The 18,952-nt window shown below is 39.1% G+C and overlaps 1 protein-coding gene across 2 annotated transcripts in view; it reads left to right on the forward strand.

The window, feature by feature from the left end:
- The window catches only part of LOC126248542 (DNA-directed RNA polymerase I subunit RPA1), a 346,647-nt gene that overhangs the window by 57,792 nt on the left and 269,903 nt on the right, over positions 1-18,952 (forward strand). For both annotated transcript variants that reach the window (XM_049949615.1, XM_049949606.1), the window contains exon 6: positions 3,150-3,221. In XM_049949615.1, the coding sequence (XP_049805572.1) occupies positions 3,150-3,221 (72 nt within the window). The remainder of the gene's footprint in view (positions 1-3,149; positions 3,222-18,952) is intronic.

The following is an 18,952-nucleotide window of genomic DNA, read 5'->3' on the forward strand; positions in this document are numbered from 1 at the left end:
TAATATAATGCCTTCCACGATGAATTAGGCTACCTCAGATGCTTGGGCTGTTTTCACGGCTTTTGTAATGGTCTAGCGTGTCAGATAATCAGGTTTCTTGCCAAGTAAACAGCAACTTTGTCGTGGCCTGATGGGAGTCACTGTGTCATTGATAATGGGCACTATCACAAGGTCCAGTACCCAGCACCTCCACCAGAATAATGTCACATAGAAGAAGGTGTAATTAGATGAATGACGGACACTATCTTCACTTAACGAAGGTTTATTCAGCACTTGCACATATAAGAGCACGGAGCGAACTGCCTCCGGTCAGAACTATACAGCTACAGAACATTCCAGTACAGTGATTCTTCACATTTGTGGATACTTCTAGAATGTACTCAAACCAAATATAGAAACTAAAATTATACAGTCCAGGTGAGTTTTGAACTCATAATCCTCCATGCAACAGTTTAATATCACCACCACTACACCACAGTGCTACTCAGCTTCTCAGCTTCTTCTGCGACAAAATAAACCTGTGACATGCTGTGTAAGAGCAGTTGCTATAGTGGTGTGAATTTATCTGTTGTTTCATATACCATTCACGTTAGAAACCTGGTGAAATAGTGATATAAACACATACGTTTAAATTTTGTGCAACTAAAGTGTTTATATCAAATGTGTAATAACGTAAAGTGAAATGGTTTCATTTACAAATTTCACAAACGCTGCGGACTGAGTCATCGTCAAACTTCTGCAGTGTCCCCCCCCCCTTCCACCCCCCCCCCTAAAGTTCTGGGAAGTTCTGTGCCAATGTATAAAACCTTTACCATTCAAAGGATTGATAAGTTTAACAGCTTCAAGGGAAAGTATATTGTAAATAGTCTTCATGGGTTTGCCGCCGGATCACATTGTGCAAATTCTACAGTATTTCCTTGGAACAACTGTACGACATCTTCAGGTGGTTCAACCTTGCTCGTGGCTAGGTTCGGCTGATGATATCCGCACACTGACACCCTGTTTGTAGAACACATGCGTGAAGAATGCGCAGCCACGGAAATCGTATGTGCACAGTGGTTTGCCATATTCAAACTCCCTCTACCAAAAATTGCAGAGCGGCTCTCCTGCACATGCGCTGTATGCTGCGTTTGTCAACATTTCAGCTAGACGTTACTCACCAACGGCCGTACTAGGCCATTCTGCGGCATGTCTGGCCTATAAACGCTGCTCCACAATGACAAGGAATCTTGTACACACCACATTTCCTCAGTCCAAGGTCATCCTTAACCAAACCCAAAAGGTTTCTCAGTTTTGCAGATGGTTGCAAAACACACTTAATTCCATATCTTCTGAGGACTCTTCCAATTCTTGACTGACGTGGCACCAAAATACGGCAAAAAGGCCAAAGTGGTGGGTGTCTTCGTATCTTCATTTTGCCGCATAGATTGAATTCGCCTGGGCCTGAATGCATTACATATCTGTTTCTCAGAATAGCCGTTTTGTCAGAACACTGTCTTCAGATGTTGTATTTCACTTGACAGGCTCTCAGGGTCTGATACCAATCAAGAATTGGAAGAGTCTTTGGAAGATACATAATTAAGTGTGTTTTGTTTTTCAACCATCTGCAAAACAGAAACCTGTTGGGTTTGGTTAAGGATAACATTGGACTGAGGAAATGTGGTGTGTACAAGATTCCTTGTCATTTTGGAGCAGCATATATAGGCCAGACATGCCGCACAGTACAAGAACAATGCGATGAACATCAGTGTCATACACGCCTTTGTCAACCAGAAAAGTCGGCAATTGTGGAACACTGCCTGAATACAGATCATTGTATGATTTATGAAAAGACGGAAGTTTTATCCCCAGCATCATCTTTATGGGACTATGTCATTAAGAAAGCAATACATATCCATACAGCTGATAATCTCTTCAACAAGGATACGGGATTTCAACTGAGCACAGCCTGGAACCCTGCATTGACTGCTATTAAATCACGTCGCGAAAATCAAGATTCTTCGATAACAGGCCCGTCATAACACTGTCCTAGTACTGCCGTTGGTGAGTAGCATCTGTCCGCACTGTTGACAAACACAGCGTGGGAGAGCTGTTCTGCGATTTTCAACAGACGGAGTATGAATATGGCAAATCACCGCACATGCACAATTTCTGCAGCTGCGCGTTCTTCTCACGCATGTTCAAAAAACGGGGCGTCGGTGTGCGGATACCATCAGTCGTACCTAGTCACGAGCAAGGTTGCACCATCTGAAGATGTCGTACAGTTGCTCTGAGGAAATATTGTGGAATTCGCACAACGTGATCCAGCGCCAAACCCGTGAAGACTATTTACAACACATCCGCCGGGAAAGCTTGAAGAGTCACATCTGGAAAGTATATTGTCACTTAACATGAAAAAAAAATTGTTTTACATGGGGTATAGTGTATTTTTCACCTGGGAAAAAGCGTGTTTTTAGATGGGAAATCCAGGAAAATCAGAGATATTTGTTTTGGCCATGTACACCCTGGCAGAAGGATAGATTGCAACTCATTGTAAAGATAACATGTTGAGGTGCAGACAGTTACAACATAAAGAATATTACATACTGAGCTTACAGCCAAAGCCTTCTTCAGAAAAGAAAACATTCAAACAAGTAAGCACATCTCATGCACACATGACCACTATCTCTGACCGGAAGATATTCCAGCCTGGTATTTTAATGCTATTATTTATTGAAAAGACATTCATTGCTAAAAGTCGCATCAGTTACAAAGGGTAGGAGGATTGAGGGGAGTCTCTATAGCCAGCTGAATTACATGTAAATTGTTGTATTAAATGTAACTAAAAATAATTATAGAATCTGGTAGAATAGTTCAATATTTTTTAAAAATTAAGTACACAGTAGGCATGAAGTACACACCCAGACCAATCCACTGACATGTTTGTGTTCCACTTTGTTTTTTACAGTGCTGTGGAATTTTGAAGACACACAGAACTAAGTATGTTGATAACTCTTGCTTAATTAATTAATAGTATCAATTAATGTTTCTTTGGTTATAAGTGTTGCATTACTACAAGTCATTGTTTTACATTTGGTTTTAATGTGTGTTACCAATTTGGATGAATCAAGAAAGTCTTACTGAATTGTTCTCTGTTTTGATTATTACAGGAAAGGAGAGCTTGCAGATGTGAGAGAAAGAGGAAAATCAAACATAGTCATGATGATGCCTGATGAATGCAGGTGATTATTTGTTTCAATAGACATTTCAAGTATATTGTTTCTGCTCTTAAGATTTGTAACATTTTGAAACTACCCTATGTCTCCCTGTTTCTCTACTGGATGTCACCCTCTATTTTCTTCTTTCTTCATCCTCTTCCTAGCTGCCCACAGACAAAAGCAAAGGGTCCTTTCCTATGAACAGTCTGCAAATGAATTACCTGTATCTTCAGATGTCTGCCTTGCATATTGTTCAGATTGTCATTAATTCTTCAAAAGATAGAGTGAATAATAGTATAACTGGCTATAAATGTGTGTAAATTCCAATTGAGATCAACTTCAGTTGCTGAGAGACGTAACACACTTGCACACTAGTTGCACTGAGTATTAGATTTTGGTTGTATTTTTTCGCTAACATGTAACCCCATGGTTTCGTCTTTGCCTTGCTTTTGTCAGGAAGATACAAAATGTAATTTTTACATTCACTAAAAGCTTTCGAGTGTGTAAGACACATATTTCACGAACACCTAGACATCAAATAAATATAATATTTAATATTAATTTATTTTGAACTCCAACAAAAATTCCAAAACACTAATTACTCGGCCAATGACGGAAAAAAAACTTTTTTGCTGAAAATACCTTATTCTTATGTTTTTTAGGGTGGGAAATCCAAATATGATACTTAAAAAACTACATCACCCACCTTTTCTTCACATTTTACAGTTAAATTTATTAAATTAAGTGATTAAAATGTAGTTAAAAGAATTTTAAAGGAGGTCTAATGAATGTAGATGACGTTGGTAGAAATGCTGAAAAACATTTGCTGGCAAAGAAAGGTTGATTCTATTTTTGTGTTAACAGATGGTGGTATGTTTACAGTCAACCGAACCTCACTTTCCCGTTTCCTGTACATGTGCTCAGTACAATGTCTAATCGTGGTGAATTTGTGATCAAAAAACACCAAAGAAACATTACAGACTTTGTGAAAAATGTTTATCTATCGTACTTTGGATCTAAACTTGGTGATCAACGTAAATCTTGGACACCGCATAAGGTATGTTAAGTGTGTGTTGAAGATCTGAGAAAATGGTCCAAAAAGGAGAAAAAAGCCTTTAGATTTGCTGTTCCTATGATATGGAGGCCCCCCCCCCCCCCCCCCCATGAACCATGGACCTTGCCGTTGGTGGGGAGGCTTGCGTGCCTCAGCGATACAGATAGCCATACCATAGGTGCAACCACAACGGAGGGGTATCTGTTGAGAGGCCAGACAAACGTGTGGTTCCTGAAGAGGGGCAGCAGCCTTTTCAGTAGTTGCAAGGGCAACAGTCTGGATGATTGACTGATCTGGCCTTGTAACAATAACCAAAACGGCCTTGCTGTGCTGGTACTGCGAATGGCTGAAAGCAAGGGGAAACTACGGCCGTAATTTTTCCCGAGGGCATGCAGCTTTACTGTATGATTAAATGATGATGGCGTCCTCTTGGGTAAAATATTCCGGAGGTAAAATAGTCCCCCATTCGGATCTCTGGGCAGGGACTACTCAAGAGGATGTCGTTATCAGGAGAAAGAAAACTGGCGTTCTACGGATCGGAGCGTGGAATGTCAGATCCCTTAATCGGGCAGGTAGGTTAGAAAATTTAAAAAGGGAAATGGATAGGTGGGAATTAGTGAAGTTCGGTGGCAGGAGGAACAAGACTTCTGGTCAGGTGACTACAGGGTTATAAACACAAAGTCAAATAGGGGTAATGCAGGAGTAGGTTTAATAATGAATAGGAAAATAGGAATGCTGGTAAGCTACTACAAACAGCGTAGTGAACGCATTATTGTGGCCAAAATAGATACGAAGCCCACGCCTACTACAGTAGTACAAGTTTATATGCCAACTAGCTCTGCAGATGACGAAGAAATTGAAGAAATGTATGATGATATAAAAGAAATTATTCAGATAGTGAAGGGAGACGAAAATTTAATAGTCATGGGTGACTGGAATTCGAGTGTAGGAAAAGGGAGAGAAGGAAACGTAGTAGGTGAATATGGATTGGGGCTAAGAAATGAAAGAGGAAGCCGCCTGGTAGAATTTTGCACAGAGCACAGCTTAATCATAGCTAACACTTGGTTTAAGAATCATGATAGAAGGTTGTATACATGGAAGAACCCTGGAGATACTAAAAGGTATCAGATAGATTATGTAATGGTAAGACAGAGATTTAGGAACCAGGTTTTAAATTGTAAGACATTTCCAGGGGCAGATGTGGACTCTGACCACAATCTATTGGTTATGACCTGTAGATTAAAACTGAAGAAACTGCAAAAAGGTGGGAATTTAAGGAGATGGGACCTGGATAAACTGAAAGAACCAGAGGTTGTACAGAGTTTCAGGGAGAGCATAAGGGAACAATTGACAGGAATGGGGAAAGAAATACAGTAGAAGAAGAATGGGTAGCTTTGAGGGATGAAGTAGTGAAGGCAGCAGAGGATGAAGTAGGTAAAAAGACGAGGGCTAGTAGAAATCCCTGGGTAACAGAAGGAATATTGAATTTAATTGATGAAAGGAGAAAATATAAAAATGCAGTAAATGAAGCAGGCAAAAAGAAATACAAACGTCTCAAAAATGAGATCGACAGGAAGTGCAAAATGGCTAAGCAGGAATGGCTAGAGGACAAATGTAAGGATGTAGAGGCTTATCTCACTAGGGGTAAGATAGATACTGCCTACAGGAAAATTAAAGAGACCTTTGGAGATAAGAGAACCACTTGTATGAATATCAAGAGCTCAGATGGAAACCCAGTTCTAAGCAAAGAAGGGAAAGCAGAAAGGTGGAAGGAGTATATAGAGGTTCTATACAAGGGCGATGTACTTGAGGCCAATATTATGGAAATGGAGGAGGATGTAGATGAAGATGAAATGGGAGATATGATACTGTGTGAAGAGTTTGACAGAGCACTGAAAGACCTGAGTCGAAACAAGGCCCCCGGAGTAGACAACATTCCATTGGAACTACTGACTGCCTTGGGAGAGCCAGTCCTGACAAAACTCTACCATCTGGTGAGCAAGATGTATGAAACAGGCAAAATACCCTCAGACTTCAAGAAGAATATAATAATTCCAATCCCAAAGAAACCAGGTGTTGACAGATGTGAAAATTACCGAACTATCAGTTTAATAAGCCACAGCTGCAAAATACTAACACGAATTCTTTACAGACGAATGGAAAAACTAGTAGAAGCCGACCTCGGGGAAGATCAGTTTGGATTCCGTAGAAATACTGGAACACGTGAGGCAATACTGACCTTACGACTTATCTTAGAAGAAAGATCAAGGAAAGGCAAACCTACGTTTCTAGCATTTGTAGACTTATAGAAAGCTTTTGACAATGTTGACTGGAATACTCTCTTTCAAATTCTAAAGGTGGCAGGGGTAAAATACAGGGAGCGAAAGGCTATTTACAATTTGTACAGAAACCAGATGGCAGTTATAAGAGTCAAGGGACATGAAAGGGAAGCAGTGGTTGGGAAAGGAGTAAAACAGGGTTGTAGCCTCTTCCCGATGTTATTCAATCTGTATATTGTGCAAGCAGTAAAGGAAACAAAAGAAAAATTCGGAGTAGGTGTTAAAATCCATGGAGAAGAAATAAAAACTTCGAGGTTCGCTGATGACATTGTAATTCTGTCAGAGACAGCAAAGGACTTGGAAGAGCAGTTGAATGGAATGGATGGTGTCTTGAAGGGAGGATATAAGATGAACATCAACAAAAGCAAAACGAGGATAATGGAATGTAGTCGAATTAAGTCGGGTGATGTTGAGGGTATTAGATTAGGAAATGAGACACTTAAAGTAGTAAAGGAGTTTTGCTATTTGGGGAGCAAAATAACTGATGATGGTCGAAGTAGAGAGGATATAAAATGTAGACTGGCAATGGCAAGGAAAGCGTTTCTGAAGAAGAGAAATTTGTTAACATCGAGTATAGATTTAAGTGTCAGGAAGTCATTTCTGAAAGTATTTGTATGGAGTCTAGCCATGTATGGAAGTGAAACATGGACGGTAAATAGTTAGGACAAGAAGAGAATAGAAGCTTTCGAAATGTGGTGCTACAGAAGAATGCTGAAGATTAGATGGGTAGATCACTTAACTAATGAGGAAGTATTGAATAGGATTGGGGAGAAGAGAAGTTTGTGGCAGAACTTAACCAGAAGAAGGGATCGGTTGGTAGGACATGTTTTGAGGCATCAAGGGATCACCAATTTAGTATTGGAGGGCAGCGTGGAGGGTAAAAATCGTAGAGGGAGACCAAGAGATGAATACACTAAGCAGATTCAGAAGGATGTAGGTTGCAGTAGGTACTGGGAGATGAAGAAGCTTGCACAGGATAGAGTAGCATGGAGAGCTGCATCAAACCAGTCTCAGGACTAAAGACCACAACAACAACAATGATATGGAGGGAGCCAAGAAATCATTCCGATGATTGCTTCTTTTGCAGTATTCATACTACTGGTCATAATTCAAAAAACAAGAAGGTAATAAGCTACCCTAACTTTCTGTCTGCCATCTGACCAGTAGGGCATGGTGTAGATTTGCCGGTTCCTGAACCACCAGATGATTTAAATTCTATTCCAACAGAAGTATTTTCTGATGTACAGTCTGATTTAGATGAACCAGATGGTGATGAATTCCATTGTAATACAGGTAGTCTAGAGCCCAAATTGTTTACTGAGACTGAGCTTAACGATTTGGTTAGGGATCTGTGTGTAATGAAAGAAAAATCTGAATTGCTTGGCTGTAGATTAAAAGAATAGAACCTATTGGCAGTTGGAACCAGCATATACATGTATAGAAAGAGAGAGCAGCAATTTTCCAAGTTTTTTCAACAAGAAGGTGATTCAGTAAACTGCTCAGACATTCCCAGTCTGATGAATGAGCTTGGTATTGTATACAAAAAGGAAGACTGGAGGCTATTTATTGATTCATCCAAAACTAGTTTAAAGGCTGTTTCATTACACAATGGTAACATATATGCATCTATCCTGTTGGACATTCTGTACATATGAAAGAAAGCCATGAAAACCTAGAAATTGTGCTAAGTAAAATAGGCTATTCTGCTCATGGTTGGATGATATGTGGCAATCTAAAAGTAACATGCATGCTCTTTGGTCAGCAAGTTGGCTTTGCCAAATTTCCATGTTTCTTGTGTGAATGGGACAGTAGGGTTAGGAATCAACATTGGTGCAGAAAGGACTGGTCTGTGAGGGAGTCATTAAAATGTGGTGAGAAGAACATACTACGCAAAAACCTTGTAGATCCAAAAAAAGTACTCCTACTACCTCTACATATAAAGTTAGGCCTAGTGAAACAGTTTGTAAAGGCTTTGCCTAAAGATGGAATATGTTTTAAGTATCTCTGCCAAAAGTTTCCACACGTTTCAGAAGCTAAACTAAAAAAAGAAGTTTAAAACTTTAGGATGTTTAATGAGCCAGAAAGTTCACTTTTTGAACAGTCACCTTGATTACTTCGCGGACAATGTGGGAGAGATCAGCGAGGAGCAAGGAGAGCATTTTCACCAGGACATTAAAGTGATGGAAAAATGTTAACAAGGCCGATGGAACACCAACATGTTGGGGGCTACTGTTGGTCACTTCACTGAGAAGTTCAGCAAGCAAATCATCGTAGAAAAAGCCTCACAAGAAGCTTCAAAGAAAAAAGAGAAAGAAAATATAAACCAATTCCAGCTGACAAGTGAAACCTCTATTAACACATGTTATTGTTTTAAGTGTTGTTGTTGTTGTGGTCTTCAGTCCTGAGACTGGTTTGATGCAGCTCTCCATGCTACTCTATCCTGTGCAAGCTTCTTCATCTCCCAGTACCTACTGCAACCTACATCCTCCTGAATCTGCTTAGTGTATTGATCTCTTGGTCTCCCTCTACGATTTTTACCCTCCACGCTGCCCTCCAATGCTAAATTTGTGATCCCTTGATGCCTCAAAACATGTCCTACCAACCGATCCCTTCTTCTAGTCAAGTTGTGCCACAAACTTCTCTTCTCGCCAATCCTATTCAATACCTCCTCATTAGTTACGTGATCTACCCACCTTATCTTCAGCATTCTTCTGTAGCACCACATTTCGAAAGCTTCTATTCTCTTCTTGTCCAAACTGGTTATCGTCCATGTTTCACTTCCATACATGGCTACACTCCATACAAATACTTTCAGAAACGACTTCCTGACACTTAAATCTATACTCGATGTTAACAAATTTCTCTTCTTCAGAAACGATTTCCTTGCCATTGCCAGTCTACATTTTATATCCTCTCTACTTCGACCATCATCAGTTATTTTACTCCCTAAATAGCAAAACTCCTTTACTACTTTAAGTGTCTCATTTCCTAATCTAATCCCCTCAGCATCACCCGATTTAATTTGACTACATTCCATTATCCTCGTTTTGCTTTTGTTGATGTTCATCTTATATCCTCCTTTCAAGATAGTGTCCATTCCGTTCAACTGCTCTTCCAAGTCCTTTGCTGTGTCTGACAGAATTACAATGTCATCGGCGAACCTCAAAGTTTTTACTTCTTCTCCATGAATTTTAATACCTACTCCGAATTTTTCTTTTGTTTCCTTTACTGCTTGCTCAATATACAGATTGAATAACATCGGGGAGAGGCTACAACCCTGTCTCACTCCTTTCCCAACCACTGCTTCCCTTTCATGCCCCTCGACTCTTATAACTGCCATCTGGTTTCTGTACAAATTGTAAATAGCCTTACGCTCCCTGTATTTTACCCCTGCCACCTTCAGAATTTGGAAGAGAGTATTCCAGTTAACGTTGTCAAAAGCTTTCTCCAAGTCTACAAACGCTAGAAACGTAGGTTTGCCTTTTCTTAATCTTTCTTCTAAGATAAGTCGTAAGGTTAGTATTGCCTCACGTGTTCCGACATTTCTACGGAATCCAAACTGATCTTCCCCAAGGTCCGCTTCTACCAGTTTTTCCATTCGTCTGTAAAGAATTCGTGTTAGTATTTTGCAGCTGTGACTTATTAAACTGATAGTTCGGTAATTTTCACATCTGTCAACACCTGCTTTCTTTGGTATTGGAATTATTATATTCTTCTTGAAGTCTGTGGGTATTTCGCCTGTCTCATACATCTTGCTCACTTGTTTTAAGTAGCTTACTGTAAATACAAACCATGCTTATGTTGTAACAAAGCATTTCATTAATTTCCCCATTTACCATATAGCATAGGATTTTTATACTATATAATAAAAAGCATATTGCTCGAAAACTATAGGTGATACAAGAAAACTAGCTAGATTTGGATTTAGCACATAAAAATCTATAAAGGTCAGCTATCAAAGTAAAAAAAGTTTTTCAAATAAAATTTTTCGTTGGTCTGTGTTATTCATTTGTTGGGGTTATGTTATCACCTGTTGAGCAACTGGGGTTACTTTTTTTTCAGTTTAAAGTAATTTATTTGGCTCATTAATTTGTGAAAAGTTCCATTGACAGTGTCTGTTTACTGTGGACACCCACATCTGTACTTCTGGTAATTTATCTGGTCACTTTGTATTTTTAGTGAATAACAGTGATATTTCCTCATGTTTCTTACCGTTGGAGACTATGAATTCCAGTTCTGATGAAGGCTATCAGACTTCAGATGAAATTAAAGATTTACCCCTTGTCTTGTCATGTCATCTGTTTCTTCCAGGACTTCAGAATTTAACTTAGTTTGTGATTCATCATATTTATTACTGTTAAATTAAACAAATTGTGGCAATCATCTGGTTTGTTTTAAGTGCTAAAGGTGCTTTTCGCAGTAATAATACATCACCTAGCACAGGTACACTGTGTGATCAAAAGTATCCAAACACCCTCAAAAACATACATTTTTCGTATTAGGTGCATTGTGCTGCCAACTACTGCCAAGTACTCCATATCAGTGACCTCAGTAGTCATTAGACATCGTGAGAAACCAGAATGGGGCGCTCCGCAGAACTCACAGACTTCGAACGTGGTCAGGTGATTGGGTATCACTTGTGTCATATGTCTGTACGTGAAATTTGCGCACTCCTAAACATCCCTAGGTCCACTGTTTCCGATGTGATAGTGAAGTGGAAACATGAAGGGACACATACAGCACAAAAGCATGTCTGTTGACTGACTGACAGCTGACAGTTCAAGAGGACCATAATGTGTAATAGCAGACATCTATCCAGACCATCACACAGGAATTCCGAACTGCATCAGGATCCTCTGCAAGTATGATGACAGTTAGGCAGGAGGTGAGAAAATGAAAACTTGGATTTCATGATTGAGCGGCTGCTCATAAGCCACACATCATGTCGGTAAATGCCAAACGATGCCTCGCTTGGTGTAAGGAGATTGGACGATTGAACAGTGGAGAAACTTTGTGTGGAGTGACGAACCACAGTACACCATATGGCGATCCGATTCCAGGGTGTGGGTATGGCGAATGCCCGGTGAACATCATCTGCCAGCGTGTATAGTGCCAACAGTAAAATTCGGAGGTGGTGGTGTTATGGCCTGGTTGTGTTTTTCATGGAGGGGGCTTACACCCCTTATTGTTTTGCATGGCACTATCACAGCACAGCACCTTCTTGCTTCCCACTGTTGAAGACCAATTCGGGGATGGCGATTGCATCTTTCAACACGATTGAGCACCTGTTCATAATGCACAGCCTAGGGCATAGTGGCTACATGACAATAACATTCCTGTAATGGACTGGCCTGCACAGAGTCCTGGCCTGAATACTGTAGAACACCTTTGGGATGTTTTGGAATGCTGACTTTGTGCCAGGCCTCACCGACTGACATCAATACCTCTACTCAGTGCAGTACTCCCTGAAGAATGGGCTGCCATTCCCCAAGAAACCCCCCAGCAACTGATTGATAGAGGCCTGCGAGAGTGGAAGCTGTCATCAAGGCTAAGGAGGTGGCAACACCATACTGAATTCCAGCATTACCGATGAGGGCACCTCGAACTTGTAAGTCATTTTCAGCCAAGTGTCTAGGTACTTTTGAACACATAGTCCACCTGGTTCAACAACCAGAGTGCAAAAAAAAAAAAAAAAAAAAAAAAAAAAAAAAAAAAAAAAAAAAGCTAAGTGGGAAATTCTTCAGCATATAATGTTATCACAGCTGAAGACTGCTCAACTCACGTCTTTGCTTGGGGACATTACAGTGCCTCCACCACTAATGAGAAAAAAATTTCTTTCTGGTGAGCTGGCAGTTCTTCACTACTTCTAAGGATCTGAAAGGGACTGGTGTGGCAGGTCCCAGGAATTCTTATTCCCCTATTCCACTGCTTGGTCCTGGGAAATCAGCATGAAGATGGTATCAACTGTACAGTTTATAGACACATCATCATGGTACAGTGTCAGCAGATTGTGACCGAGTAGAGCAGGGATGGCACAGCTCACAGTGTTGACAGTATTGGCATATCAGCTAGCGTAGAAAGGGAAAACAAGCTCTAGTACCATATGGTCATCATCGGCAACAGCTTGATTAGATCATGAAATATAACGCACTAGTGTATGAATAATCCACCAATAGACTTACAGTACTTGCCTGTAGCGTAAAGAGTTAGTGATTCATGTGGTTATGCAAGCCTTGTTTTTCTGTCATACATAATACAACGTACATCTGGCAATAAGCATATAAATTCGTAATTTCTATTATATAACAAATTTTTGATTAATTTTTGTATATACAGGTACGTATAAGTTCATGTTGTATGTTTTATTCATGGGGTTGCTAATGCATTGGCATTCTTGTGTGATTTGGTTGGTCCCTCACTTTGTTTATGTTGTAATTCCAGAGGCAGTCCTCTTTGTACTCTAAAATGTTGTGCACAAGGCAATGCCCACTTGTCATTCATAAGGCATTTCCCCTCTTGATGTTAATGTTGCGTCATTGTCACTAATTAACTAGTACTGCCCCAGAATTCTCTTTAAGTCGTAACTAAAATATTTATTGACCAATAGACAAAGTGTTACCTAAACAGCACCTGACTAATCTAAGCACTTCATACACATAACTGTGCATGATAGTAAAGTATCATTATACATCCCGTACACACGTGTATTGTCACAGGAGCCTAGCGAATTCAAGATATCACACATTAATTAGTAAGCATTCACTCAGGGATCAGTGTAAAAAATATTCGCAAATCTCATGGATTCAACAATTATATTACGCCTTTACCACAAAATTCAGTTGCAAATAGCTTCAGTGTATCCATTTAATTATAAATTAATGCTTGATAAGAATACTGTAAGTCAGTCTCTTCTAAACTACTAATCTTTCTGAGAAAATACACAAGGAGAAGGAAAGGAAACAAATCATTTGAGAAGTTTAAGTTTCTGTACACTCTTTTATGCATAGTACTGTAATCACATTTGATCATTCTAATCTCTACGGGGCAGTTCTGTACCTTTGTGCAGTTCCCATGACAGTAGTTCATGTATCTCTTAAATAATACAGAGTGTTTCCATTGGTATAAGACTAATTGTAAAACTTCTTAAAATCCAGTTTTTACACAATTCATGACATGTCCAAGTGAGTCTCCAGTTTCTTTCAGTCTGACACAGGTTGTACTTAATGTCGTGTGATGCAGTAAATGATGATTGATTCCATCAGTTGACACATACGTTGGTCGAAATCAATAACTTAACTTCCCTTGAAGCCAGTATTGGCAGATGCATGGAACATATTGCAAACTGATTTTTGCCCTGCCTAATATGTGATTTAGATGTGTTCTCTGTCGTCACGGTCACTGAGTCTATGAAACATGAAAAGTGTAGTTGTTTGTTTATGAAAGTGTCGAAAATATCAATTTTACTTTTGTGGATCTATGGCCTGCAAACAAAGAAAGCTAGCAATTCAGCAAAAGCTGTTGATCATCCACAATGTTTATAACAGTTGTAACCAAAAACTTCCTGACATGGTGATGAAATAAGATTTTATTTAGCCCCATTTATTTGTGCAGCAGACCCAAAAATAAGACAGTGTTCTTAAATTCTGAAGCTAATGATTCCTGTAAATAGAAAAGGAAGAACATTCATGTGTTGACATTCAGTGATGTGGGAAATATTCTTTCAAACTGTTTTTAAGGACAGAGAAGTGGCAGAATTCCTATAATCTATTCATCATAAGAATAAACCTGATGTAAACAAACACAAATGTGATGATTGGTCAGAAGCCATAGCACACTTACACTGGTGGTGGTACGCTCTTGGAAGTAGGTCCTGCTTATGCGTTAGGTATCTTATTACTAAGTTATGTTAAATGAAACTTTAAGATATTCAAATGTACTAACAGCAATCAACATTTTTCTTAATCACGCTTTAGCTATGTAGCTTTTATTTCAAAAATCGTGTACAGTCACAGCCTCTGCAGCGTTGTGCTCTGATTGTCACGCTGTTAATGTGCGGTATGAAAATGGCTGAGGCTGCTTTCTGTTCTGTAGGGAAACACGCATGGAACATGGTTAAAAAGTGCCGAGAAATTGACTGTTCTTAATGTTTTTCATAAATTTATGGAAATTATCAGCTTTGAAGTTTTCCCAGCATCGTGTACATTGAAGTTGACAACCAAAGTCACATTGAACATGTAGTGCAGTCGGTAGGATAATGGAATGTGAAACAAATGTGGTTATTCGCGCGTTGGTTCAAATCTCCCTAACATCGTCCCCCCCCCCCCCCCCCTCGTTCAATTTTAAATATCTACATCTTGTAATTATAAAACTCATAATCATTTTTTATGAAAAATGCACGTCTTTTTTCTATCTACATATTGGATGCGAAATTCCTGTTTCCGTCTCAAATACAAATACTTAATTATCAATGTTTTGTGAAAGACTGTTCATAAAAGTTGTTTAAATTAAGAAAACCTAACAATGTTTAAATTAAGAAAACCTAACAATTTAATTTTTAAGCCAAAAACGAAAAACCAAATCCTCTTTATTTGGACTATATCCATCGTTTTATACTACAGAGGTAGATAAATATCGCAAAATCATGAAAAACAATCATTTTCACAGCATCGAGCACATCATACAAATGCTGCATTTTTACATTTGCTACTGTACCATTACAATATGAATCCAACAGAACTGATCTGGATCCAAGCTGCGGGATTTGTCCCGAGAAGCAACAAGACTGTTAAGCTGCCTGATGTACTGGAACTAACGCACGCAGCTTTTTCACTCATCACTGTCGAACGCTGGCGGAATATAGAACGGCTTATCATAAAAGAACAAAAGAAAATGGTGTGCCTGGTTGGCTTTGTAGAATCTGTTGTGGATAGGCTCATTATCAACGTAACAGGTGACACTTCCAGAAATGAAATGTATTTCTCGGATTCAGATAAGAAAGGAGCTAAGACATTACCAGATGACTGACTGTAATTAATTCCTTCAGTGGCTTCAATATTTAACTATATGCTGAAGTCCTTCAATACTCTCTTTTGTTACACACAGATTATGCAGAAAAATTACCTGTGGTTAACTCAGGAATTGTTATCTTTTTTGTTTTTTATTACGATAGTGCGTTAGCTAAAAACAATAATGTGTTATGGTTTTCGTATAGTTGTGCAAGGAGCGTATTGTGGGAGATTTGCAGTATTATTTCATTGTGCTTAAAAATTAAATGACATTTGAAGCTGTATTGTTCCTCTGCTCATTTCTTTACTTGTGAACTGCAGCTGGCCACGTCACTGCAGTCTAGCTGTACCAGCTGACCAGCCAGTGCTGTCCAAGTTAAATGCGCCGGTAAAGCTGTTGTCCCACATTATCGCTAAGTCGATGTGCGTGTAATGCACGGCACAAAATGTACCCTTATTATCGTACTTGACAATACTCCAGACAGCTTGGCGCAGTCCCACGTGAAACGGAAATCCAATGAGGTTCCAGCAAACACGGAAGAATACATAGTGCGTTGTTTACATCAGGTTTATTCTTATGATGAATGGATTATATAAGCAGAAAGGTACTGCAAGAGAAGGCTCATAAAATTCCTTTAAAAAGTGGCATTCAGAATTTCAGTGCAACAAATAGCTGGTTGTGTATTTTTTGAAAAATATCGTAATCTATTATTTGAAAGTGTAAGCGGAGAAAGTGAACCTGCAGTCATAGGAAGTTTAAACTGTCAGAAGGGCTTTACATTGCCACGATTGATACAGGGTTATGAGCTCAGAGCCCTTTTCAGTGTTGATGAAACTGGTATATTTTATAGTTTACTTCCTACAAGATCATATTCTGTTAAGGGAGAAGATTGCCATGTAGGTAAAAAAAGTAATGACAATGCTATTGTGTGTAAACAGTGATGGAAGTGAAAATTTTTAAATTCCTAGGTGTTTCAGAAACATAAGGACACTACTCTGTACTTAAGACTACAACAGCAGAGCCAGGATAATGTCACAAATATTCACTAGATTTTTCAGTTGTTTAGATTTGAAGATGGGTTTAGCATGAAGGAAAATTGTATTTAGTATTGACTGAAGCCGTATAAGTCCCAAGGAAACATAATTTCTGTGGAATGTGAATGCTGAGTTCCATTCTCCAATCTGCACAAGTCATCTGTAGCCTCTGGAGCTATCATAATACACTCCTTTACAGCCAAATACAGAGTAGCTGCAGTGGAAGTGAGTTTCATTCCTTGAGAAGAATGAAGTGTTGAGGCTCGGCACTTTACATGCCATTCATATGTTGCTGCCTGGAATTGTATAAAATAACAGACTGTGTTAAATTGTTTCGCAAAGGCTGGCTGTGGTGCATCACTTGTTGAAGACGACAATGTTCCAGAGCAATGGAATAAGATCACTGGTATTTCTGAAAACTTGACATTTCAGGTCTTTGTTTGTTGTGATGATCACATCCACACTCAAGACTGATGAAAATGAAATGTGTAAAATGCTTGTGAAGGAACACCGAAGTAGGAGCTGATGGTGACAATGAAGAAGAAGAAGAAGAAGAAGAAGAAGAAGAAGAAAGGAATGTGGTTGCACCAAGTTTTGCTAGTGCTGTATAACGAATTGATACCATCAGGAAAACCGGCTGAAGTGATGAACTTGTTCAAATGGCTTGTTCAGATGTGGTCTCTGGTTTACATTAAATGCTGTTGGTTTGTTTCTCTGTCCCATTCTGCTGTCTCTCTCATTACTGCAATAGTTACTTCCATATCTCAGTGAATAAAAAGTTTATAAGTATTTATCATACAACAGAAGTGCTTTTTTGCATGCTGTTATTTAAAAAAAAAAAAAAAAACTTGTTTTGATATCTTGAAGCTTTTATGAAATGTGACAATATTTATGCCCACATGATGCCTGTACGCAGGGATGGAATTGAGCACGCCGTGCATGATCGTCTGCCAGATATAAAAGCCAGTATTTCAGGAGTGAAATGAGACATCACTCTGCTCTCAATATTGAATGAAATTTTGATATCTTGTCTACATGTTGTACACAGCAATGCATGAGCTAAAATCAACCATATGCACAGTCTACGTAATGCATTTTTACCTCTGCAAACTCTTTGAAATTTGAATTTAATGCAGCACAGTAACTATGACGAGTAATGAAGAGAAATTCAGTCCTTTATAGAATACAGATGTGACATTGAAATCAAATTTTGTCATTGCGTGATTGTCTTAAAAATGGATGATAAGTATTTCATAGCGGCCGGAACATTGTTTCTCAGCACAGCTAACAGCATTAGGCAAGCAGTATTGCGACAACAAAGCTGTGCTCAGCACGGGATGCAAACGGGACATCTGTAGCAGTCAAAGAGTTACGGAAAACATTTGGGTCCCCAGAGATTAGTTAAAAAGGGGTTTTACTGTAGTCTTTTCTCCTTTCGTAGGTAGCACAACAGCTATACACTAGGATTCAGAAGTTTTGTGGTGATATGTGGTCCTGTGCATAAATACTTCCTTTTTTTATTCAGCAGTGATGCTTTGGTAAGATTATTATTAAAACTTTGTCCCCTACCTGAAAATGCCTGAATCATGTGGTGCGCTTGTCATAAACCCTCTTCCGTTGGTCAGCCTTGGCATTGAGGGTAATTAATGTTTGTCTGATTTTGTCCTCATTTGATACTTCTGTTTAACTTTGAATGGGTCTGACCACTTTGTGCGTGGTTTGTTCCTGTGTAAGTTCCTGCAGCATGTAAGCGCCCAATATTCGTTTCAAATGATTCACAATTTATTCCAAAGTGTGTAACTTATCTATCCATAACCTCTCAAATTTCTGACAATATATTTGAATAGAATGGTTCAGCTCACTGAAAACACATGCATAAGGATTCACTTTCGATGCAATTTTGAAATCAGTAGCTGTCAGATATCATTTGATTCTAGAAACCATTTTCCATGTGTTGCTGGTGAATTGTATCCCATTATGTGACAGTACAGCCTCAGGTTTGCCCAAAGTGATCTAGTGGTTATTACATATGTATCTAATAATCAGTATGCCGACAGCATTTCTTCAATTCGTACGGCTTCACATATATTTTGAAAAGTATTGAAGATTGCAACTACATACTTTGTACCTCTTATTGCTCAATGTGTAGGTCCACAGGTAATTAACCTACATCTACATGGTTACTCTGCAATTCACACTTAAGTGCCTGGCAGAGGATTCATCGAACCATTTTCATACTGCTCCATTAAGTTTCGGGAATGCAGCCGCATGTATCCTGCTTCTTCTTCTAATATTTCGGCTGTATACCTTTCAGCCATCTTC

The sequence above is a fragment of the Schistocerca nitens genome, chromosome 1, assembly GCF_023898315.1.
Source record: "Schistocerca nitens isolate TAMUIC-IGC-003100 chromosome 1, iqSchNite1.1, whole genome shotgun sequence".
In the NCBI taxonomy this organism is placed as follows: Eukaryota; Metazoa; Arthropoda; class Insecta; order Orthoptera; family Acrididae; genus Schistocerca; species Schistocerca nitens.